Source organism: Musca domestica, unplaced genomic scaffold, assembly GCF_030504385.1.
Source record: "Musca domestica strain aabys unplaced genomic scaffold, Musca_domestica.polishedcontigs.V.1.1 11, whole genome shotgun sequence".
Lineage (NCBI taxonomy): Eukaryota > Metazoa > Arthropoda > Insecta > Diptera > Muscidae > Musca > Musca domestica.
The window spans coordinates 7,817,524-7,842,751 of NW_026712133.1; the positions used below are offsets into that span (position 1 = coordinate 7,817,524).

The window sequence follows — 25,228 nt, forward strand, 5'->3', positions numbered from 1 at the left end:
GATTCCTTTAAATATGTTGCTAATGGCGTTTGTCTAAAAACATTGGAAATAGCCTTTTATTTTCTTATTACATATTAATATTTACTTTTTTTCACATTTTGAAAGTTTATCTCAAAAAACAATTAGTCGTGCCCATTCCAAAAAAAAATATTATCAAATTGAAAGCACAAAAAAAAAAATAAACAAACAATAGAAAACATGTGATCGAATAGTTTTACATAGTTGAATTTTAATCATATTATCGATATGTGTCTTCATTTACCGTATTTGTGTTCACTTATATTCTACTACAGTTCGGCCGACCGGACAAATGTGACGGCCCCAGTCACACGAGGTTATTCATAATTCTCTAAGGTACAATATACTTAACTTAAAGCATGTTTACGTAAGAAATTTTTTCGGGGTTAACCTTCTTTATCAAGATTTATTTGAGGTATATTCAAAGGAATTGACAATTTAAACCGACTGGGGTTTTAAATCCTCTACAGCGTAAACGTACTATTAGTTGACTACATACTTAAACTACTTAATATACTACTACCATATGCTCTACCTGGCAGAACAACCCTGGGTCTTATTATCCGTTTTCCATAATCACATATTGCAAGCCTCTATCCACCACAGATCGGTCTCGGTGAGATGCAACGGATGCATGAAGTGGGTGCATTTCCGGAATTGCTCCGGCTTAAACCGGATACAGGAGTATAGCAATAGGGACTACATTGCTTCCTTCTGCGCCAATGTAGACCCCAGTGAGTCTTCGTCGTCCATATCGTCGTTGGAGTTTGAGACACCCCGCAATCCTTCACAACCGCAAGTCGTGCAGCAGTTGACGTCACACATTGATGTTCAAGTTCCCGACAATGCATCGTTTCCCCAATTCAACTGTGATGGTCTCCGAGGTGATATCAACGAAATCGCAAGCTTCATGAGTCGTAGCGATCCCGGAAGCGAAGCTGAGTACCACCAGCAGGCTTCAAAGTTGTGATGGATACAAATTTTGAAAATTTGTTCAATGTTCGACCCGACCGCTTTTTTACTTCCTTAGTTTTAAGAATGCTTAAAATATAATTTTTTTCCTTTCTTTTATTTATACCAATCAATGTAGATTTATAAAGGTAATCGTATCAAACCAGCTTAAAATAACATAATATTTTAAAACTAGTTGTTGTAATTTGAATTTAAATTATATAGCTTTGTAGACGTCTGTAACCTTTGCCGGTCACTTAGCGAGTGTCGCGATACTTTATTTTCTGTATCTATATTAGGTGTGTCTGGTTACTTTTCCTGCAGGAATTGTCCAGCAAAATCTTTCTGAGAGAGTAAGGTAGGTAGTAAGTAAACAGTCGGTATTCCTGCAAAAGCTTGCAACTAATCAGCTGATTTGTCAAAACAAACCAATTTGTCCCCTATTATAAGAATAAAAAGAATGGAAGCACCACCAATTTTACAAGTTTTTTAAATAAAAAGGAAATTAGCAATAAAACAAAAATATGAGCAATAAAAGAAAGATAGATTTATGTGTTCCCCGGATTCCTTTAAATATGTTGCTAATGGCGTTTGTCTAAAAACATTGGAAATAGCCTTTTATTTTCTTATTACATATTAATATTTACTTTTTTTCACATTTTGAAAGTTTATCTCAAAAAACAATTAGTCGTGCCCATTCCAAAAAAAAATATTATCAAATTGAAAGCACAAAAAAAAAATAAACAAACAATAGAAAACATGTGATCGAATAGTTTTACATAGTTGTATTTTAATCATATTATCGATATGTGTCTTCATTTACCGTATTTGTGTTCACTTATATTCTACTACAGTTCGGCCGACCGGACAAATGTGACGGCCCCAGTCACACGAGGTTATTCATAATTCTCTAAGGTACAATATACTTAACTTAAAGCATGTTTACGTAAGAAATTTTTTCGGGGTTAACCTTCTTTATCAAGATTTATTTGAGGTATATTCAAAGGAATTGACAATTTAAACCGACTGGGGTTTTAAATCCTCTGCAGCGTAAACGTACTATTAGTTGACTACATACTTAAACTACTTAATATACTACTACCATATGCTCTACCTGGCAGAACAACCCTGGGTCTTATTATCCGTTTTCCATAATCACATATTGCAAGCCTCTATCCACCACAGATCGGTCTCGGTGAGATGCAACGGATGCATGAAGTGGGTGCATTTCCGGAATTGCTCCGTCTTAAACCGGATACAGGAGTATAGCAATAGGGACTACATTGCTTCCTTCTGCGCCAATGTAGACCCCAGTGAGTCTTCGTCGTCCATATCGTCGTTGGAGTTTGAGACACCCCGCAATCCTTCACAACCGCAAGTCGTGCAGCAGTTGACGTCACACATTGATGTTCAAGTTCCCGACAATGCATCGTTTCCCCAATTCAACTGTGATGGTCTCCGAGGTGATATCAACGAAATCGCAAGCTTCATGAGTCGTAGCGATCCCGGAAGCGAAGCTGAGTACCACCAGCAGGCTTCAAAGTTGTGATGGATACAAATTTTGAAAATTTGTTCAATGTTCGACCCGACCGCTTTTTTACTTCCTTAGTTTTAAGAATGCTTAAAATATAATTTTTTTCCTTTCTTTTATTTATACCAATCAATGTAGATTTATAAAGGTAATCGTATCAAACCAGCTTAAAATAACATAATATTTTAAAACTAGTTGTTGTAATTTGAATTTAAATTATATAGCTTTGTAGACGTCTGTAACCTTTGCCGGTCACTTAGCGAGTGTCGCGATACTTTATTTTCTGTATCTATATTAGGTGTGTCTGGTTACTTTTCCTGCAGGAATTGTCCAGCAAAATCTTTCTGAGAGAGTAAGGTAGGTAGTAAGTAAACAGTCGGTATTCATTCAGGGATGTTTGTGAAGAGGTTCGACATGATGCGTCGAAAACAAAACGCAACTTGGTCGACACACTGCTGGGGCAAAGAACACAGTGATGTGGTATGTAATAGTTGGGAACTGAAATATTAGTGTCGTCCACCTGAGACATTTGGGCCATATTCTTTAAGAAATTTTGAGTAATCTTAATTAATTCTGGGTTTTGTTCAATTTTCTCTCTATGGAAAAGAAACGACGCAGGGCAATGTCTCGTGAATCGCCAAGCAAATTTGGGTCACCTTTAAAGGGCAATCTCACCATTAAGCGTCCATCCGATTGAAAAGATACATTTTTCACAAAATGGTCTTCACATACTTTTTGCTCTTGGGACATATTTTGGCATTTGCTTCCAACGACGTCAATTTTCCATAACATTTCAATATTTTTATTTATCTCTTGGAAAATATCTTTGTGTTATACAATGGAGTAAGTAGACCTTTGTGATGATATTGCCGTTTGACTTGTATACTTTCCAGAGACAATCCATCCCAAGAGAGTTTTTTGTAAAGTGGGCAAATTTTCTCCAAGTTTAATTTGACCAACGGATAAGAGCGAAAAGAATGATTCTGCTCCGAGTAAAATATCGATTCCTCGTCGACGATGAAACTCTGGATCGGCTAGCTCTATGTTGGAGGGCAAACATTCTCATCAGGAAGATAACCAGTTATATTGTGAGAAACCAGGAACTCTAATGACATATTGAAGTTATTAAGACGAGATCTTATTGTCGTTTGTGTTTTATGAGTGACTCTCAACTTCGAAGAGCCAACTCCAGAGACATCTGTTGAATTTGTGCATTTCTTGAGATTAAGAGATTTGCATAATGTCTCACTTATGAAGTTAACTTGAGAGCAAGAGTCAAGCAGAGCACGGCTCAGTTCATGTTTTCCCTCTGAGTCACGAACTAATACTAATGCAGTAGCAAGAATAACAGTACTCACTTGGGGACTGGGTTCGTTTTGAAAGGTGCTACGTGTGGCAGCAGATGATGATGACGGTTCTTCTTCTTTCTGGGGACAGGTTGGTTCTAATTGCTTATGAAGAAGCGAGTGATGACGTTGTTTACAAAATCTGCATGAATATTTTGAGGGGCATTGTATGTAACCATGCCCTTTTGATAAACAGTTGAGGCAAAGTTTTTGTTGTTTAGCTTGTTCAATTCGTTGATTAGGAGTAAGAACGATGAACCGCTGACAAGTTGATATCATATGACCCGATTTGGAGCAATGACTGCACACAAAATCTTGAGCCACATTTTTTGTTACGAATGAATGTTGTTTTTGATTATTACTATGTGAGTAATTTGTTGTTATGGTAGGGTTATGCTGTTTTGAAGACCGTCGGCACTGTGCGTCCAATTGCTGACAAAGCTTGTCCAACATGGAGCAATATTCAGTCCAAGAGGGTAATTTAGAGTAATCGATGTATTCATCCCATCGTTGTTTGGTTTCAGAATCAACCTTGCTCATTGCGAGATGAATTATGAAGGCATCACAAATTTGTTCAGAGGAGCCAAGGGATTTCAAAGAGCTATAGAGAGCAGAAATTGTATCCACAATATTTCTCAATTGCTTTGGAACAGGTTTATTGCACTTCGGAAGTTCAAACATTGATGTCACATTTTCAAGAAAGATTAGTATGTCATTATCGTACCGCTCCTTCAATATTTTAAGGGCACTAGAATAATTTTCATCAGTGACTTGGAATGCCTTTATGGTTGCAAGCGCTTCCCCACTAAGACACGAGAGTAAGTGGTTGAATTTTTCCGAAGTAGAAATATTTGGGTCATTGTGCACCAAATTGTTAAACGTATTTATAAAGTTCTTATATTCCAGATATTTCCCATTCCAGATATTTCCCTTGGGTAATTTTAAGCTGGGTAATCTATTAGATGGGACATGAGGCAACACAAAAGATTGATCAGCTATACTAGGACGTCTACCTTGCCCAATTTGAGAAAGAATTTTAGTTTTAATTGAAACATACAGTTCCTCAATTTCGGCTCTTCCATTATCTCTGGGGGACAATCTTTCTGTCTGACTTTGGTAGTAAGAAGCTTGCTTGTAGTGGGATTCTACAATTCCCAACCGACACTCAAGTTCTGTATGAGACAATGAAGTGTTGGATTCAATTATATTTTTAATTCGGGTCATACTCCCCTTTGACGAGCCACGTTGTTGTTTCAATTCCTCAATGGTTGTGTCCCTTTGGGAACCCTGGACTTGTTCATCAGTCATTTGGAATTATAATTTATTATAAATTGGTGTACAAATGTTTTCCGTTGTTTACCGATGATAGGATTATGTTGCGCAAGAAAGAGAAGCCGGTATATGAGAATTCCGTCTCCGTCTCTAACCCCAAGCTAATTTAAGAAAAAAAAAACGCAAAGTCGTCGCTTTAAAGATAGTGGAGATGTTTCTTTTTTTAATTCAATATGTTAAAGGCAAGCTAGACAAGCTAGTTTCAGTTAAAGCTTGTTTTCTTTAAAAGCATCGATTACCCGATACCAAATTTTATGGTAATATTTTAATGAGACTCAATTAAGGAGCGATATTGAGTCAACTGCTTTTAAAAAGCTCCCCACAAATGTTCAAATTTATGAATGCTTATAACTTTTATATAATGTGAAATCTATGTCTATCTATGTCTATTGGACCTCTCCTTCTGAACCTACGCCTTAGTATGTCTAAAACCAAAGAGATGCTATCACACACTCAACATTATGCGACGCGTTTCATTGTCGTTTAAGCGGGCCACTAGGCATATTTTGTATGGATTTTTTACAAGAGCTTGTTTTTGGAAAAAAGTATTTAATTTGGATATATTGCAAAAAACCATATGCGAATTAAACACCAGAACGCTCCATGTTCGACTCCAGTTCTTCTTACAAATCTAATCCGATTTCCTTCAATATTATTATCAATAGAAAAATAAATAAATGGTAATAAATACAAAGACTCGCGGAATATTTAAATAAAGTTTAAAAATAAGTAGATAAAGCCTAACCTGTGGTAAATAATTTAGAGCCATCCTACATCATAAAGCCTTATTTGTACATTTTTTTACATTTTCATTTGGCAAGGATATTCGCAAGGAGGTTTGTTAGCAAGAGCAGCAATCCAGTCAATGCATGAACACAATGTTCGAACTTTTATATCGCTATCTTCTCCTCAAGCAGGTCAATATGGAAGTAAGTTAAAGACGGATTCAACAGATTATAGCATGATATAAATATATAGCTTTTAATATTTATAGCCAGTTTTCTACATTTGATTTTTCCTGATTTGGCTGCCAAAACAGCATATGAGCTTTTTTACTCCAAAGTTGGACAGCACACATCCGTCGGAAACTACTGGAATGACCCACATAAGCAAGATATGTATTTGAAATTCAGTGTTTTTCTGCCATACATAAACAATGAGATTATTTCTGGAAATTCAACTGATAAAGCAGCATTAACTAGTTTAGATAAATTTATTCTTATTGGAGGACCGAACGACGGAGTGATTACACCGTGGCAATCAAGGTAGGTGTCAAAATGTGTTTATAAATGCTCTGATTAATATTTGTATTTTTGTAGTCATTTTGGATATTACAACGACAGTCTTGATGTAATTCCATTGAATGAGCGAAAAATATATACATCGGACGACATTGGTTTAAAAACATTGGCGGACCATGGAAAATTGATAATAATCGTTAAACCCTTTGTACATCACTTAACGTGGCACACAAATAAACGAGTTATTAATGAGGTGATTTTACCTTATTTAATTTAAATTTGTTAATGCTGGATTTAATTGAAATTCAAAAATATACAACCCTCGCTCTTTTTCTGTAAATTGTCTAACATTTTTTTTTATTAATTTTTGAACTTTCAAAGTTAGGTATGTCAAATTATACCGAGATGCTCAACTCGCGCGTATGTTGTGATGACTAATCTTGCATGCTATTCTATAATTTTATTTTTAACTCGGACTTCAGACCGCATTTCCTTGCATTACTCATTGTACGAAGGTAAACAATAATACTTTTTCAACCAAAACAATAAAACCCCTTTTTATAACCTCCACCAAGGTATGGAGGGTATATTAAGTTTGTCATTCCATTTGTGACATTGTCTTCGTATAGACTCCATATAACGTATAGCATCTATACAACGGTACCTCCTTCACCGTCAGGTCCACGTCTTCATATAGCCCCCATAAAACATTACCTTCCGATATTCGATATTTTGATGATTATAGCGACATTATCCACCGGAATTGTTTTAAATTTCGTATTTGAAGTTCCTAATGCGTATTACAGCTTGCAGGTTTAAGTCTTCGTATAGCCTCCATATAACGATACCTCCTTATATTGGGCTTTTTATTATTTAAGCGACTTTAAGCGAATCTCACGGCGGCCGGTTCTATGAACCGGATTGACTCGAAGGAACAATGTTTCGGCCAGGGTCCGCCAACCCAGCAAATACATGTACCACCTGCAGGCTTCAAAGTTGTGATGGATACAAATTTTGAAAATTTGTTCAATGTTCGACCCGACCGCTCTTTTACTTCCTTAGTTTTAAGAATACTTAAACTATAATTTTTTTCCTTTCTTTTATTTATACCAATCAATGTAGATTTATAATGGTAATCGTATCAAACCAGCTTAAAATAACATAATATTTTACAACTAGTTGTTGTAATTTGAATTCAAATTATATAGATTTGTTGACGTCTGTAACCTTTGCCGGTCACTTAGCGAGTGTCGCGATACTTATTATTTTCTGTATCTATATTAGGTGTGTCTGGTTACTTTTCCTGCAGGAATTGTCCAGCAAAATCTTTCTGAGAGAGTAAGGTAGGTAGTAAGTAAACAGACGGTATTCCTGCAAAAGCTTGCAACTAATCAGCTGATTTGTCAAAACAAACCAATTTGTCCCCTATTATAAGAATAAAAAGAAAGGAAGCACCACCAATTTTACAAGATTTTTAAATAAAAAGGAAATTAGCAATTAAACAAAAATATAAGCAATAAAAGAAAGATAGATTTTTTGTGTTCCCCGGAGTCCTTTAAATCTGTTGCTAATGGCATTTGTCCAAAAACGTTGGAAATAGCCTTTTATTTTCTTATTACATATTAATATTTGCGTTTTTCACATTTTGTAAAGTTTATCTCAAAAAACAATTAGTCTTGCCCATTCCAAAAAAAAATATTTTCAAATTGAAAGAAAAAAAAGAAATAAACAAACAAAAGAAAACATCTGATTGAATGCCGATGAATGTGAAGAAGAAGAGTTGCAAGTGATTGCAAGAAGAAATTTGTCCAGCAAGAATTTGCAAACTCTCACTGAAAGAACTGTCAAACTTTCTCTCTCCGACCGCTCTCTTTTGCAGAACTTTTGGGTTAACAGACGACTTCCAGTAAAAATTTGTAACAATTGTTACAAATTTTAGGGTAACCAGAAACATTTATTATCTTACATGATATGGATTATCTTTTACATAGTTGTATTTTAATCGTATTATCGATATGTGTCTTCATTTACCGTATTTGTGTTCACTTATATTCTACTACAGTTCGGCCGACCGGACAAATGTGACGGCCCCAGTCACACGGGGTTATTCAAATTCTCTAAGGTACAAAATACTTAACTTAGTTGACTACATACTTAAACTACTTAATATACTACTACCATATGCTCTACCTGGCAGAACAACCCTGGGTCTTATTATCCGTTTTCCATAATCACATATTGCAAGCCTCTATTATCGTAGGGTATTTGTGTTATCTGGCAGTTTTCGATATCCCCGACAAAATATCTCTCTTGGGGCAGCTTGTTTTTGGAAAAAAGTATTTAATTTGGAGCAACAATCCAGTCAATGCATGAACACAATGTTCGAACTTTTATATCTCTATCTTCTCCTCAAGCAGGTCAATATGGAAGTAAGTTAAAGACGGATTCAACAGATTATAGCATGATATAAATATATAGCTTTTAATATTTATAGCCAGTTTTCTACATTTGATTTTTCCTGATTTGGCTGCCAAAACAGCATATGAGCTTTTTTACTCCAAAATTGGACAGCACACATCCGTCGGAAACTACTGGAATGACCCACATAAGCCAGATATGTATTTGAAATTCAGTGTTTTTCTGCCATACATAAACAATGAGATTATTTCTGGAAATTCAACTGATTTTAATGCAGCATTAACTAGTTTAGATAAATTTATTCTTATTGGAGGACCGAACGACGGAATGATTATACCGTTGCAATCAAAGTAGGTGTCAAAATGTGTTTATAAATGCTCTGATTAATATTTGTATTTTTGTAGTCATTTTGGATATTACAACGACAGTCTTGATGTAATTCCATTGAATGAGCGAAAAATATATGCATCGGACGACATTGGCTTAAAAACATTGGCGGACCATGGAAAATTGATAATAATCGTTAAACCCTTTGTACATCACTTAACGTGGCACCCAAATAAACGAGTTATTAATGAGGTGATTTTACCTTATTTAATTTAAATTTGTTAATGCTGGATTTAATTGAAATTCAAAAATATACAACCCTCGCTCTTTTTCTGTAAATTGTGCAACATTTTTTATTAATTTTTGAACTTTCAAAGTTAGGTATGTCAAATTATACCGAGATGCTCAATTCGCGCGTATGTTGTGATGACTAATCTTGCATGCTATTCTGTAATTTTATTTTTAACTCGGACTTCCGACCGCATTTCCTTGCATCACTCATTGTACAAAGGTAAACAATAATACTTTTTCAACCAAAACAATAAAACCCCCTTTTATAACCTCCACCAAGGTATGGAGGGTATATTAAGTTTGTCATTCCATTTGTGACACCTCTAAATATAAATTTCAGACCCCACAAAGTACATATATTCTTGATCAGCATAAGATTCTATGTCGATTTAGCGATATCCGCCCGTCTGTGGAAATCACACTAGCTTTCGAACGAAATGAAATACATTGATACGATTATAAAATTTCTCAGATGTGTGTTAGGTCCGCAGGACTTTTGGTACTGAAAAGTGGGCTATATTCGTCCACGTTTTGGTATAACCCCCATATAACTGTACCTCCAGATTTTCCGCAGTTTGATGATTTGTGTCACACTTTTCATGAGAAATGTTTCAATGGAATTTGAAGTTCCTATGACATAAAATTGTCTTCGTATAGACTCCATATAACGTATAGCCTCTATACAACGGTACCTCCTTCACCGTCAGTTCCACGTCTTCGTATAGGCCCATATAACATTACCTTCCGATATTCGATATTTTGAAGATTATAGCGACATTATCCACCGGAATTGTTTTAAATTTCGTATTTGAAGTTCCTAATGCGTATTACAGGTTGCAGGTTTAAGTCTTATATTGGGCTTTTTATTATTTAAGCGACTTTAAGCGAATCTCACGGCGGCCGGTTCTATGAACCGGATTGACTCGAAGGAACAACGTTTCGACCAGAGACCGCCAACCCAGCAAATGCATGTTCGTTTTCGTTCATTTTTCTGATGTGGGAGCAACATTACCCGAAATGTTCGTACCTTGGTTCCGGACCATGGTTCTGCTCTGTCCTAATCACATCCACCACAGATCGGTCTCGGTGAGATGCAACGGATGCATGAAGTGGGTGCATTTCCGGAATTGCTCCGGCTTAAACCGGATACAGGAGTATAGCAATAGGGACTACATTGCTTCCTTCTGCGCCAATGTAGACCCCAGTGAGTCTTCGTCGTCCATATCGTCGTTGGAGTTTGAGACACCCCGCAATCCTTCACAACCGCAAGTCGTGCAGCAGTTGACGTCACACATTGATGTTCAAGTTCCCGACAATGCATCGTTTCCCCAATTCAACTGTGATGGTCTCCGAGGTGATATCAACGAAATCGCAAGCTTCATGAGTCGTAGCGATCCCGGAAGCGAAGCTGAGTATCACCAGCAGGCTTCAAAGTTGTGATGGATACAAATTTTGAAAATTTGTTCAATGTTCGACCCGACCGCTTTTTTACTTCCTTAGTTTTAAGAATGGTTAAAATATAATTTTTTTCCTTTCTTTTATTTATACCAATCAATGTAGATTTATAAAGGTAATCGTATCAAACCAGCTTAAAATAACATAATATTTTAAAACTAGTTGTTGTAATTTGAATTTAAATTATATAGCTTTGTAGACGTCTGTAACCTTTGCCGGTCACTTAGCGAGTGTCGCGATACTTTATTTTCTGTATCTATATTAGGTGTGTCTGGTTACTTTTCCTGCAGGAATTGTCCAGCAAAATCTTTCTTAGAGAGTAAGGTAGGTAGTAAGTAAACAGTCGGTATTCCTGCAAAAGCTTGCAACTAATCAGCTGATTTGTCAAAACAAACCAATTTGTCCCCTATTATAAGAATAAAAAGAAAGGAAGCACCACCAATTTTACAAGTTTTTTAAATAAAAAGGAAATTAGCAATAAAACAAAAATATGAGCAATAAAAGAAAGATAGATAGAAAGATTAATATTTACTTTTTTCACATTTTGAAAGTTTATCTCAAAAAACAATTAGTCGTGCCCATTCCAAAAAAAAATATTATCAAATTGAAAGCACAAAAAAAAAAATAAACAAACAATAGAAAACATGTGATCGAATAGTTTTACATAGTTGAATTTTAATCATATTATCGATATGTGTCTTCATTTACCGTATTTGTGTTCACTTATATTCTACTACAGTTCGGCCGACCGGACAAATGTGACGGCCCCAGTCACACGGGGTTATTCATAATTCTCTAAGGTACAATATACTTAACTTAAAGCATGTTTACGTAAGAAATTTTTTCGGGGTTAACCTTCTTTATCAAGATTTATTTGAGGTATATTCAAAGGAATTGACAATTTAAACCGACTGGGGGTTTTAAATCCTCTACAGCGTAAACGTACTATTAGTTGACTACATACTTAAACTACTTAATATACTACTACCATAGGCTCTACCTGGCAGAACAACCCTGGGTCTTATTATTCGTTTTCCATAATCACATATTGCAAGCCTCTATTATCGTAGGGTATTTGTGTTATCTGGTAGTTTTCGATATCCCCGACAAAATATCTCTCTTGGGGCAGCTTGTTTTTGGAAAAAAGTATTTAATTTGTAGCAACAATCCAGTCAATGCATGAACACAATGTTCGAACTTTTATATCGCTATCTTCTCCTCAAGCAGGTCAATATGGAAGTAAGTTAAAGACGGATTCAACAGATTATAGCATGATATAAATATATAGCTTTTAATATTTATAGCCAGTTTTCTACATTTGATTTTTCCTGATTTGGCTGCCAAAACAGCATATGAGCTTTTTTACTCCAAAGTTGGACAGCACACATCCGTCGGAAACTACTGGAATGACCCACATAAGCAAGATATGTATTTGAAATTCAGTGTTTTTCAGCCATACATAAACAATGAGATTATTTCTGGAAATTCAACTGATTTTAAAGCAGCATTAACTAGTTTAGATAAATTTATTCTTATTGGAGGACCGAACGACGGAATGATTATACCGTTGCAATCAAAGTAGGTGTCAAAATGTGTTTATAAATGCTCTGATTAATATTTGTATTTTTGTAGTCATTTTGGATATTACAACGACAGTCTTGATGTAATTCCATTGAATGAGCGAAAAATATATGCATCGGACGACATTGGCTTAAAAACATTGGCGGACCATGGAAAATTGATAATAATCGTTAAACCCTTTGTACATCACTTAACGTGGCACCCAAATAAACGAGTTATTAATGAGGTGATTTTACCTTATTTAATTTAAATTTGTTAATGCTGGATTTAATTGAAATTCAAAAATATACAACCCTCGCTCTTTTTCTGTAAATTGTGCAACATTTTTTATTAATTTTTGAACTTTCAAAGTTAGGTATGTCAAATTATACCGAGATGCTCAATTCGCGCGTATGTTGTGATGACTAATCTTGCATGCTATTCTGTAATTTTATTTTTAACTCGGACTTCAGACCGCATTTCCTTGCATCACTCATTGTACAAAGGTAAACAATAATACTTTTTCAACCAAAACAATAAAACCCCCTTTTATAACCTCCACCAAGGTATGGAGGGTATATTAAGTTTGTCATTCCATTTGTGACACCTCTAAATATAAATTTCAGACCCCACAAAGTACATATATTCTTGATCAGCATAAGATTCTATGTCGATTTAGCGATATCCGTCCGTCTGTGGAAATCACACTAGCTTTCGAACGAAATGAAATACGTTGATACGATTATAAAATTTCTCAGATGTGTGTTAGGTCCGCAGGACTTTTGGTACTGAAAATGGGCTATATTCGTCCACGTTTTTGTATAACCGCCATATAACTGTACCTCCAGATTTTCCGCAGTTTTATGATTTGTGTCACACTTTTCATGAGAAATGTTTCAATGGAATTTGAAGTTCCTAATAGGTACTATATGCTATGACATAAAATTGTCTTCGTATAGACTCCATATAACGTATAGCATCTATACAACGGTACCTCCTTCACCGTCAGGTCCACGTCTTCGTATAGCCCCCATAAAACATTACCTTCCGATATTCGATATTTTGATGATTATAGCGACATTATCCACCGGAATTGTTTTAAATTTTGTATTTGAAGTTCCTAATGCGTATTACAGCTTGCAGGTTTAAGTCTTCGTATAGCCTCCATATAACGATACCTCCTTATATTGGGCTTTTTATTATTTAAGCGACTTTAAGCGAATCTCACGGCGGCCGGTTCTATGAACCGGATTGACTCGAAGGAACAATGTTTCGGCCAGGGTCCGCCAACCCAGCAAATACATGTACCACCTGCAGGCTTCAAAGTTGTGATGGATACAAATTTTGAAAATTTGTTCAATGTTCGACCCGACCGCTCTTTTACTTCCTTAGTTTTAAGAATACTTAAACTATAATTTTTTTCCTTTCTTTTATTTATACCAATCAATGTAGATTTATAATGGTAATCGTATCAAACCAGCTTAAAATAACATAATATTTTACAACTAGTTGTTGTAATTTGAATTCAAATTATATAGATTTGTTGACGTCTGTAACCTTTGCCGGTCACTTAGCGAGTGTCGCGATACTTATTATTTTCTGTATCTATATTAGGTGTGTCTGGTTACTTTTCCTGCAGGAATTGTCCAGCAAAATCTTTCTGAGAGAGTAAGGTAGGTAGTAAGTAAACAGACGGTATTCCTGCAAAAGCTTGCAACTAATCAGCTGATTTGTCAAAACAAACCAATTTGTCCCCTATTATAAGAATAAAAAGAAAGGAAGCACCACCAATTTTACAAGATTTTTAAATAAAAAGGAAATTAGCAATTAAACAAAAATATAAGCAATAAAAGAAAGATAGATTTTTTGTGTTCCCCGGAGTCCTTAAAATCTGTTGCTAATGGCATTTGTCCAAAAACGTTGGAAATAGCCTTTTATTTTCTTATTACATATTAATATTTACGTTTTTCACATTTTGTAAAGTTTATCTCAAAAAACAATTAGTCTTGCCCATTCCAAAAAAAAAATATTTTCAAATTGAAAGAAAAAAAAAGAAATAAACAAACAAAAGAAAACATCTGATTGAATGCCGATGAATGTGAAGAAGAAGAGTTGCAAGTGATTGCAAGAAGAAATTTGTCCAGCAAGAATTTGCAAACTCTCACTGAAAGAACTGTCAAACTTTCTCTCTCCGACCGCTCTCTTTTGCAGAACTTTTGGGTTAACAGACGACTTCCAGTAAAAATTTATAACAATTGTTACAAATTTTAGGGTAACCAGAAACATTTATTATCTTACATGATATGGATTATCTTTTACATAGTTGTATTTTAATCGTATTATCGATATGTGTCTTCATTTACCGTATTTGTGTTCACTTATATTCTACTACAGTTCGGCCGACCGGACAAATGTGACGGCCCCAGTCACACGGGGTTATTCAAATTCTCTAAGGTACAAAATACTTAACTTAGTTGACTACATACTTAAACTACTTAATATACTACTACCATATGCTCTACCTGTTCCAAAAAGGGCAAAATCCAACAACATTAACATTTTTGTACGTTTTATTTTAACCCGTCCTATTTTGTGATTTTGGAAATTCCCAGACAATTGTTCGAAGTTGCTACTACTTTCCTTACACGAACGGTAGGTCGTTGAGGTAGTTCGTAGTTTTGCTAGAAGCATTTTTGCTGACAAACAAGTAAACATGGACAAACAAGTAAACATAAATATATACAACGAAATACTTATTAAGAAAATAGTCAATTGACCCTAATCGAGGAATTAAAAATCATTAGAAGAACATTTGAAAGAAAACGTAGACAAAGAAATGTAACTTTATTTTACATATGTGTGACCCATTCATAGAATATATTTAGGGAAATCTGTAAGATTTTGTTTTATGTTTTTAATTGGGGATATGGGATTCTTTAAAACTTAACCAGTTTATTAGGTCATTTATCAGATTAGATAGCTTAACAATTATTTGTTTTAGAACCGGTGTATACGTGTTTATCCGGACAATGAGGGTGGTCATAATACCGTTTCGATTTATGACACTAGTGGTGACTGACATTAGTATGAATACTACTCAGATCTGGCAGTTTTTTTGCTCTCATAGCGTTTGTCCTCCATCTCTAGATCACTTTTGTGTGGCTAATGTTGTATCATCCTTGTTCCTTCTTTTGAGTTTGTTGAGGTCTATACATATACACATACATACAACATATATGGTAAGTGCTATTTAAATAAGCAGTCGCGCATAATTAAGAGTTTTCCGGAGTGACGGTCTCGGAATCTTCGAGTGCCTATGAGTTTTGTTCTCGACTGGGCAAACTAATGTGTTACTCTAATAACCAACCATCAGTGTTACAAGGAATGCAGTCTGGGTACCTAGCTAATTCTTGAGCGCCTCAGCGAGCAATAGGATTAGTTGTCAAGTCCTTACCGTGGTATGAGGGTATTGCCATTGCGGACTTCGTCACCTCCAATGTCGTAATACGTAGCAATCAGTATTACAAGTTAGAATTCAGGGCAGGACTGTATTCTCAAACTTCGTTGGTACCTGGTCGGCCTTAGTCCCTTCATAAATTAATGACATATGAAAGACAGTAATATCGAATCGGTAAGGTCGCAGAAACCTTGCGATATAGATGAAGTTCGTAGTAAAGACAAAACACTACTGACTTTCCCGCCACATAATGGCGTCCTGGACATAATAATGGAAATAAATGTAATGCATACACCTCACTGCAAATTCCACTGCAAGGCACAAATGTAAGAGGATATATTTTTTAATAATAATCTTTGATTAATATTGGTTAAATTTCAAATTTTCAGAATAGTGTAAAGGGTAAAGCAATTGACATAGCTCTGTAGAAGGAGTTAGCAGTACTGTACATTCGTTTAAATTTTAATAATCTTACAATAAGCTCATCGCATTACGCTTATGTCAATAATTAGGCAGGGTTATAGCGCAGACATACATTTTCTCATCCCTGGTGATCAATGAAATATTAGTGAGTTTCGATCACTTAAGAATAGAGGTAGTAGTAGTTGTTGTAGCTGTGTTAACATACTCTGTTGTTTATGTTCTGATTAATCCGGCTCTCCCTCAATGTCCAAAGATCCTCTGGATGGAGTTTGGTAGCTTTGGCTGGACTATTAAACAGATACAGCCTATTGTCTTATATATTCGTATCTTCGTCAATTCGTGCCCAATACGAATTGAGACGGCTGCACCATCCTGAACGTAGTTGGGCCAAAACTACCCAGGTTTGCCTAGGCAGCCGACCTTCTTCAGCTGCAATGGATGGTGGTGGACTCCGTCGATGGCGTTCATACTCTATTTATTAAGTACCTCTGTACCGATTGTAGGCTTCATGATCTAGGGGATCTCTCTTATATCGCTGGACCTCTCTCTCTCTAGATCATGCAGGTCCTTCCTGACACGCCTGGGTGGGGGAGTTGTATCCACCATATGATGGTTGGGATGACTCTCACGGTAACACCCAAGGAGATACTGCAACAAAAGCATATGATTATGCTGACATAAGGGAAAAACCTTCGTCTCCTCATGTAAATTGTCTACATGATTCATGAGGAGGCACCCTGTTGCAGTTCTCAGGGCGGCATCATGGCAGGTCTGGCAGGTTGCACTCGTATTCGCCGACCACACTGGAACCGCATAGCTAACCACAGACCGACCTATCGCTTTATAAGAGATCAACAAGGTTTCCTTATCCGCACCCCAAGTGCTGCAGGCAAGCGCCTTGAGAACCTTGTTCCTACTTTTCATCTTGTCGCAGATAGATGTGGCTTGCGCGAACGACTTGAACATGCTGTCGAATGCACATTCAGCTGTGTTGTCATCTCCCAGTCTAGTACTATTCGCCTCGCCCTATCACTCTCGGGGTGCTCGACAAATGGACGGTTAAAATGGCCAGCGCTCCTCTTCGGATCAGTCACCGTTACGTCGTTAAATGTGACTGCTGCCCTATATCCTTTTTCCCACAGTTTATTCAAATTGGTTCCAATGTTGCAACACTTCAAATGGTCTAGCCACATTTTCCGCTTATGCTCCTGTACCAAGCTGTTGACTTCCACTGTCAGTTCACTGACTCTGGGATCAGTAGGTTTGGTACGCCGGAGCTCATCACGCTCATTCGCTAGTAGGAAATTTGGTCTTACTTCGGGTATTCGACCAGCAGGTATATAGCGAGCTGCTGCAGCTTTGATGATGTCCCGGAAAATCCTTTCAGCTACCCGAACATCAGAAGGGTTGGGCGGTTCTCTGAAGCGGCGGTTGGTGAACTTTCTGAACTCAGGCCAGTGGGCTTTCCCATGGTTAAGGAAAGTGCGGCGTTCAGAGGTTATGAAATTGGGCGATCTGCTTATGGAGACGATTGTCGGGAGATGGTCTGAGCCAAGAGAAATGACGGGTTGTCAAGTCACGTCATTTGTCAGACCTGGTGACACAAGGTTGAATCTGGCGAACTGTGACACTCTCCTCTTATTCGGGTGGGGGCATCCTCGTTAACCGTGCAGAATGTGGAGCAGTCAATCTGCTCTACCAACGCTGATCCCCTCTGGCCATTACCTAAGACGGATGGCCACAACTCATGGTGGGCATTGAAATCCCCTAGTACCAGGCGGTTATTACCTTCGAAAAGTGGGCTTATATTAGGCAAATAACGCGGTTCACAGCTATTAACCGGCGGGATATACACATTAAGCAAATCTACCTCGGCAGTTCCACACTTGACTGCTACCCCCATACACTCCATGTATGGGTCACTATAGACTAGCTCAAGCGAGATAGGTCTGCATTGAACAGAATGATGAACGTTGTAACTATTGCAACGTTGTAAGCTACAATTTTTAATGAGTTTCGTTTCCTGCACCGCTGTGATCTTAATATTCCTCCGATTCATAAAATCCACTATCTCATCAATTTTACCTCGAAGTCCGTTGCAATTGAATTGCAAGAATGATGCACTGTCCGGAATTGGAACAGCAACATGTGGCGTTAGGTGCCGCGGTGAAGGTTGCTGTTTTGGAGACTGTGGGGGAGTTCCATACTCCGACGACGACTCGGAAGTTGACGACGAGGTCGTGGACTCACTGGGGACTACGTTGGTACAGCACTATGCAACATAGTCCCTTCGCTATACTCTCGCAACCGGGTTAAGCCGGAACAATTCCTAAAATGCACGCATCCTCCGCATCTATTACATCCACCGAGACTGATCTATGGTGGATGGTATTTCGGCAAACCGTACAGAACCATGTGCATGTGGATCATAACCTTTATTATCTCACACATAATCGTATGCGTCAGCGCACAAGATCACCGAATTGTTCTCATGTGGTATTTAATGGCGGCTGGGAAATATGTAATATTAGAATGTTTATTGCTGGATTTTCCCAACACTTGAAAATGAAGAGACTCTTCAAGATATAAATAAATGTAAAACGCTTAGGTTATTCGATGATAGAAGGGGCGTAGATTATAGGCATCGGATAATAAGGACAAAAACATAATAGTGAATTGGAAAGGAATAATAAAACTATTATTGAACGGAACGATAGGGAATCCAAACCGCAGCACCAAATTGATCCACCGAGCCGATTTTCAGGACAAAAATGTAATTAAAATCAAAAAAGTGCAAAAAACGAATATGGATGTATTAACAATTTTAAAAGACAGTATTTTCATAATAATACACAGAGGAATATGTCTGGCCAAAGCTACCGTCATATATATACGCTAAGGACCGAACAGAAATTTTCCAGATCAAAAAATTCGAATCAATGTAGATATTCTCAACAAAATAGAAATCCCATAAATAATCCGGACAAAGTATAATATCTACTCAAACTCCAAAGTTCCAATCAAAATTTTATTGATTGAATTCAGCAAGATGCAAATTTTACCATATAGGACTTAACTCAAAGCAACCCATAGTAACAAAAAAAAGATGTCTGATTGACAAAATTTTATGATCGGGAATAATGCAAGAAATTGAACCAAAGACATAGAAGTATAAAGATGGGACAAGACAGAGTCAAAATATTGTCACCAGGTGTAAATACCTCTGTTGTTACGATATCATAACAACATAATCACCAATGTTAAGTTGTTTTAACAGCAAATGCAATATTCAAACGTCAGTGAAATGCAATTTTTAGTTCAAATTTTTGGTTTACAGAAAATTTTATTCTCAAAATTGCTCTGTAAATATAATTTTTACGCTAACATGTCACTGTTGTGAGCAGCGCCTCTATATATTTTTCACATTAACTATTTTTCCATTATGCATTTTGTCCAGTCTTTACCATTTTAGGTCTTTGATTGAACTTCAGGGGGGTTACTATGTAACTCGATTCGAAACTAAAATATTTCGGGTGCGAATTTTTCCTACCAACTAACTCGAATTCGCAAACCCATTTCCTACTTTCGGATTGCCATAACCGAAAACGGGGACCGTTACCGACACAATACAAATTATTGTAGCAAATTTCTGTACGTCAAATAATGTGGGCTGTATCGTGATATCACCAAACAGGCAGATATATTTGAATCGACTTACTATTTTATGGGTTCTAATGCAATGGAATGAAAAATTGAATATACCCTGTTTTCCATGATGGAGGATCAATACAAATCAAAGCCAATTTCAGACTATACTCAATTCTATGACGGAACATCCACAGTTGGCTAAAGGCTGCAAACGAATCCATTTTTTTGAGGCACGTGAAACGTATTTATTTCTAATTGTTGAGTTTTGCGTTGTTTTCTTTTTTTATATTTTATATATTTTACGAAGTAAATGCTGCCAATTCTGAATAATACACTCGAAAGTACTGCCAAAATAAATCCATTTAGTTACAACACTTTTAACTCGATCCGAAACTGTTACATATTGAGAGTTTAAATTCGGATCGAATACAACTTTCGACTTGTTCGAACTTTCGAATTGAGTTACATAGTAACACCCCAGGAAATTAAATAGAGTACAGATATTCTAAAGTACATGAAGAAGGAATAATAAAGGACAGTTCCACTCCGTATAGCAGTCTACTTTGGATTTTTCCTTTTCGGTGGGTAAAGCTCATTGGTGGTTGTTTCCTTTTGCTGTATTCGTTAGGTAAAAATCAAACGAATACAAATGACTTCTTTCGAGCGACTTTGACATCTACATTCGGGATACATAGTGATGCAAATCCGAAAGTAGGAAATATAACTCGAAACTAGGAAATATAATTGCGAATTTGAGTTAGGTGGTAGAAAAAATTCGCATTCGTAATATTAACTTTCTAATCGAATTACATAGTAACCCCCCAGTACTTTCCACTACAGATTTGGCTAAAGGTTTCTATCAAATCATTTCAATCCAGAACACAGACAGAAAACAGCGGTAGAAAATGGCAGAAAGGAAATTTAAAGAGCTCAAAGAACTTAATAATATTTTTTTAAACAAACTGTATATTTTCAAAGTAATTGTGATTCATTTAATTAAATATTTCCTCACGGGTCCTTTTTTATCCCTTCGTTACATTTTGTCCACTACTCATTTATACGTCTTTGTTTATTTCGTAGACAAAGACAAATGTAGTAACAAAATGTAACGAGTAGCTTTTTAAACACCGCTTTGCGACATCTTAGCTTTTTTAATTCGCTAAGTTTACTCGCTCATTGGTTCACTACCAGAAAGCATCAAACCCCTACATCCTGTAAAAAAGGTAATTATAATGTTTTACGAACAATTATTTAATATAAATATACAGTCCACGACTGCTTTTGAAAAATGCTAATCCTTGTGTTTTATTTATCCACTTTCTTTCATTTTGCAACGCAAACACTTGTCCAATCGAGCCGGATTATTTTCAACGAAAACTAACCCGTCTCTTTTTTGCTTTTACAAAGGCAATTTTCGACTTCGTCGAGAACCACAACATCCACACAAAGATCAACGATCAACAAATAAATTTTTTATTTTATTTATTTTTTAAATAAATTTATATCAGCAACACAGGTATGTACACATCATTATTTTACAAATAAATAGTGACATACAGTAGTTCTCGTGTTGTAATAAATAATAAAAAAGCCGTCGGTCGTTTTAAAACGCGCTAAGTGTCCGTCCATTTGCCGTCGGCAAATTGCAATTTAAAAACAATAAGTATCAAGTCCGTCACTTTCATTTTTGTTTACAACAAAAATATACACACAATCATAGTAATTTTGTTTCCTTTTCATTTGCATTTTATTGTGTTTTCTCACATTTTCTTCTATTTTTTCATTATTTTTGATCTATTGATATTTTGGTGTTTTGTTTTTCATTTATTTCTTCTTCTTTCTTCAAAACACCAAAATCATCACAACAACAATTACTATATGCAAGAGTAATTGTCATCTCTGCTGATTGTTGCCACCTTGTGACATATTTGATACTTACATATAAGTAACATATGATTACATTTATTAGGGGTGTTCACACTTCCTAATATTATCCAACAAATTGATCGAAATATTTTAGTCCCATTTTCGGATATTTTTTGTGCTGAATCCTTCGGATATCAACTTAAATTAAATTTAAATTGTGTTTTCGACACTGTGCACCCTATATTCGGTCTTATTTATTAAAATATTATTTTTATATAAATATAATCACCCTTATTATGGTTGGCGTTGTCGTAGGCGTTCAAGTGTCGTAGACGTAGTCGTAGGCGTTGTCGTAACTAGAAATGTTTGGTATTATGTACAATTTTCGACTACGTCTTTTTTGTAATAGATATGAAAAAACAGGGTGCTCTGGAATAATAAACATTTTTTGAATTTACGAGCTACCCGGTTAAAAAAAATAAAAGCGTCAGTTGAAATGGTTGAAGTAAAACGATTATTTGTTTAATTAAATATTGAAATATGTTAAGTCCTGGCAATTATTTAGCTGAGCATGAAGATGAGTATATTCAAAATGATTTAAACGTGAGGCGAAAAATAATGCGGGTTATTTGCGCTTACAGAGGGAAGCGCACAGATATCCTGGATGACCACAACCTGCTTCTGTTGCATATTTCGGTGTAGTCTGTTTACGCTTGGAGGAGTCAGTGTGCAGGGATTGTGGTTTTCTTTGTCTTCACTAATTTCAAACCCTTCAAATAGTTCCTCCTCAGTCTCCAGTTCACCAAGTGTTGGACGCTGTTGAATTCAAATTGCTTCCCTGCACTTACAATTGTCTATAATTGTAACAAGCGTGATGCTGCTTCCTCCGTGTCGCTTAAAGTGAACTGCATGAAGGGCCCTCCACGTGTAGCACGACATTCTGCCTTATTATGAACTAGCTTCTTCCTCAATTTGTATTCGGCCCAGACTTTCATACAAGCCTCGCCTGTTCGAACCGGCGGTCCTAGGATATTGAGTTTTGCACCAATTTTGTTCCATTCTTCCTTGATGTTAATTTTTTTCAAGCCATTGCTGTAACCTCTAGCCAAGTTTTGATTCATTTGCAAGATCTGAATCATTTCGTCAAATTGTTTCTTCGTTGTGACTTTAAATCTAGAAAAAGCGAAATGCTAATAGATGTAACTTAACAAATCCATTTTGTATATTATTCGGTTGTAATGTCAATTTGGAAAAACGACTAATTTTGCAGTGTTTGTCGAATTAGAACGCGTCTTGTGGTACGAAAATTGTAACAGAATTTCATACAGAGTTGTAATTTCTCGCATACGACACACATAATACCAATTAGTCGTTACGACGCGTCTACTTGCTATTTTCGATACGACTACGCCAGCCGTAATAAGGGTGATTATGTACAATTTTCGACTACGTCTTTTTTGTAATAGATATGAAAAAGCAGGGTGCTCTGGAATAATACACATTTTTTGAATTAACGAGTTACCCGGTTAAAAGAAATAAAAGCGTCAGTTGAAATGGTTGAAGTAGAACGATTATTTGTTTAATTAAATATTGAAATATGTTAAGTCCTGGCAATTTTTTAACTGAGGATGAAGATGAGTATATTCAAAATGATTTAAAATTGAGGCGAAAAATAATGCGGGTTATTTTTGCTTACAGAGGGAAGCGTACAGACATCCTGGATGACCACATCCTGCTTCTGTTGCGTATTTCGGTGTAGTCTGTTTACCCTTGGAAAAGTCAGTGTGCAGGGATTGTGGTTTTCTTTGTCTTCACTAATTTCAAACCCTCCAAACAGTTCCTCCTCAGTCTCCAGATCACCAGGTGTTGGACGCTGTTGAATTCCAATTGTTTTTTTTCCCTGCATTTACAATTGTCTCTAATTGTAACAAGCGTGATGCTGCTTCCTCCGTGTCGCTTAAAATTAACTACTTGAAGGGGCTTCCATTTGTAGCACGACATTCTACCTTGGTATGAACTAGCTTTTTCCTCAATTTGAATTTGTAGTCGGTCCAGACTTTTATCCAGTCCTCGACTGTTCGAACCGGCGGTCCTAGGATATTGAGTTTTGCACCATTCTTCCTTGATGTTAATTTTTTTCAAGCCATTGCTGTAACCTCTAGACAAGTTTCGATTAACTGCCAAGATCTGGATAATTTCGTCAAATTGTTTCTTTGTTCTGACTATAAATCTAGAAAAAGATGTACATACAAATATTTTTGTAATGTTGATACATATTTCTTCTTAAAAACCATTTTGTATATTACTTATTCTTTTGTAATGTCAATTTGGATAAACTTTTGTGTGGTGTCGGCAACAAAATCTCTAACGACTAATTTTGCAGTGTTTGTCGAATAAGAACGCGTCTTGTGGCACGAAAATTGTTACAGAATTTCATACAGAGTTGTAATTTCTCGCATACGACACACATAATACTAATTAGTCGTTACGACGCATCAACTTGCAATTTTCGGTACGACTACGCCAGCCGTAATAAGGGTGAATATAATATATTATATATTTAATCAAAAATTATTTGATTTTTTATAAAATATTTTTGATTTATTTTTTTTGTTGTTATCCGCTACCGATTGAAACGAGCATCTTACAGTCCGTGCACCCTACAGTCGGTTTTATTGACATTTTTAATATTTCTTCGAATTTTTGATTTTTTTATTCAAAATTTTTGATGTTTTTTCGTTGACAATTGTTACTTTCGATACTTTGTCATAGTTTTCGTGTATTCTACGATACACTGAAAACAATTTACAAAATTTGTAATACACTGAGAGAAATTTTAAGCTAATAATTAATTATTTTCTTAAAATTTCTATATATTTGTGGTTTAATCACGTTAAACCTCAATATTTTTGCCGTATCTACGATACTTTATTACGATTAGTCAACGACTAATTATAAAATTAGTGTATTTCTAATAAAACACATTAATTTTCTTCAAGCATCTCGTGCTTTAAAGTACATTTTATTAATATTTTGTGAAAAACTAACTTTTTTTTGAATTTTCAAACAAATTATTCGACATTACGTGTCACTTTATATAAGTTAAAGCATTTATTGCAATCTATATTTTTATATTTCTGCTGTATTTTTGGTACACCTTTTTAAAGATTTTCATAGTACAAATTGTTTTTCAAACAATTCTTTGAAAATTCTTGGTGTTTTTGCTACTTTTCCTGCAGTTTTGTAAAACAAAATACAGTTTTCCACGAAAACTTTAGACATTTTCCTAATTTTTTCTGAATTACGTTCATTTATTTGAAATAAAATGCCACTCACACCTCTAGATTTGTTCATCCGAGCTACT

The 25,228-nt window shown here is 35.9% G+C and overlaps 2 protein-coding genes and 1 long non-coding RNA gene across 4 annotated transcripts; all 3 read left to right on the forward strand.

Moving 5' to 3' along the window:
* The first annotated feature begins 5,961 nt into the window (after positions 1 to 5,961).
* On the forward strand, positions 5,962 to 6,759 carry LOC105261442 (lysosomal thioesterase PPT2 homolog). The gene is made up of 3 exons (XM_059130494.1): positions 5,962 to 6,107; positions 6,173 to 6,443; positions 6,498 to 6,759. Exons 1-3 carry the CDS (start codon positions 6,044 to 6,046, stop codon positions 6,694 to 6,696), a joined length of 534 nt encoding a protein of 177 aa, XP_058986477.1. The 5' UTR covers positions 5,962 to 6,043; the 3' UTR covers positions 6,697 to 6,759.
* A 65-nt stretch (positions 6,760 to 6,824) lies between these two features.
* On the forward strand, positions 6,825 to 9,503 carry LOC131807100 (lysosomal thioesterase PPT2 homolog). Its single transcript, XM_059132111.1, has 4 exons — positions 6,825 to 6,839; positions 8,782 to 8,848; positions 8,914 to 9,187; positions 9,242 to 9,503. Exons 1-4 carry the CDS (start codon positions 6,825 to 6,827, stop codon positions 9,438 to 9,440), a joined length of 555 nt encoding a protein of 184 aa, XP_058988094.1. The 3' UTR covers positions 9,441 to 9,503.
* Positions 9,504 to 10,991: 1,488 nt separating this feature from the next.
* LOC131806428 (uncharacterized) lies at positions 10,992 to 12,804 on the forward strand. Of its 2 annotated transcripts, XR_009344032.1 has the most exons (3): positions 11,585 to 11,710; positions 11,981 to 12,149; positions 12,215 to 12,804. It is a non-coding gene; the product is annotated as an uncharacterized LOC131806428 (long non-coding RNA). The 2 variants fall into 2 exon arrangements; XR_009344031.1 differs by having other exon boundaries at positions 10,992 to 12,149.
* Positions 12,805 to 25,228: the final 12,424 nt, after the last annotated feature.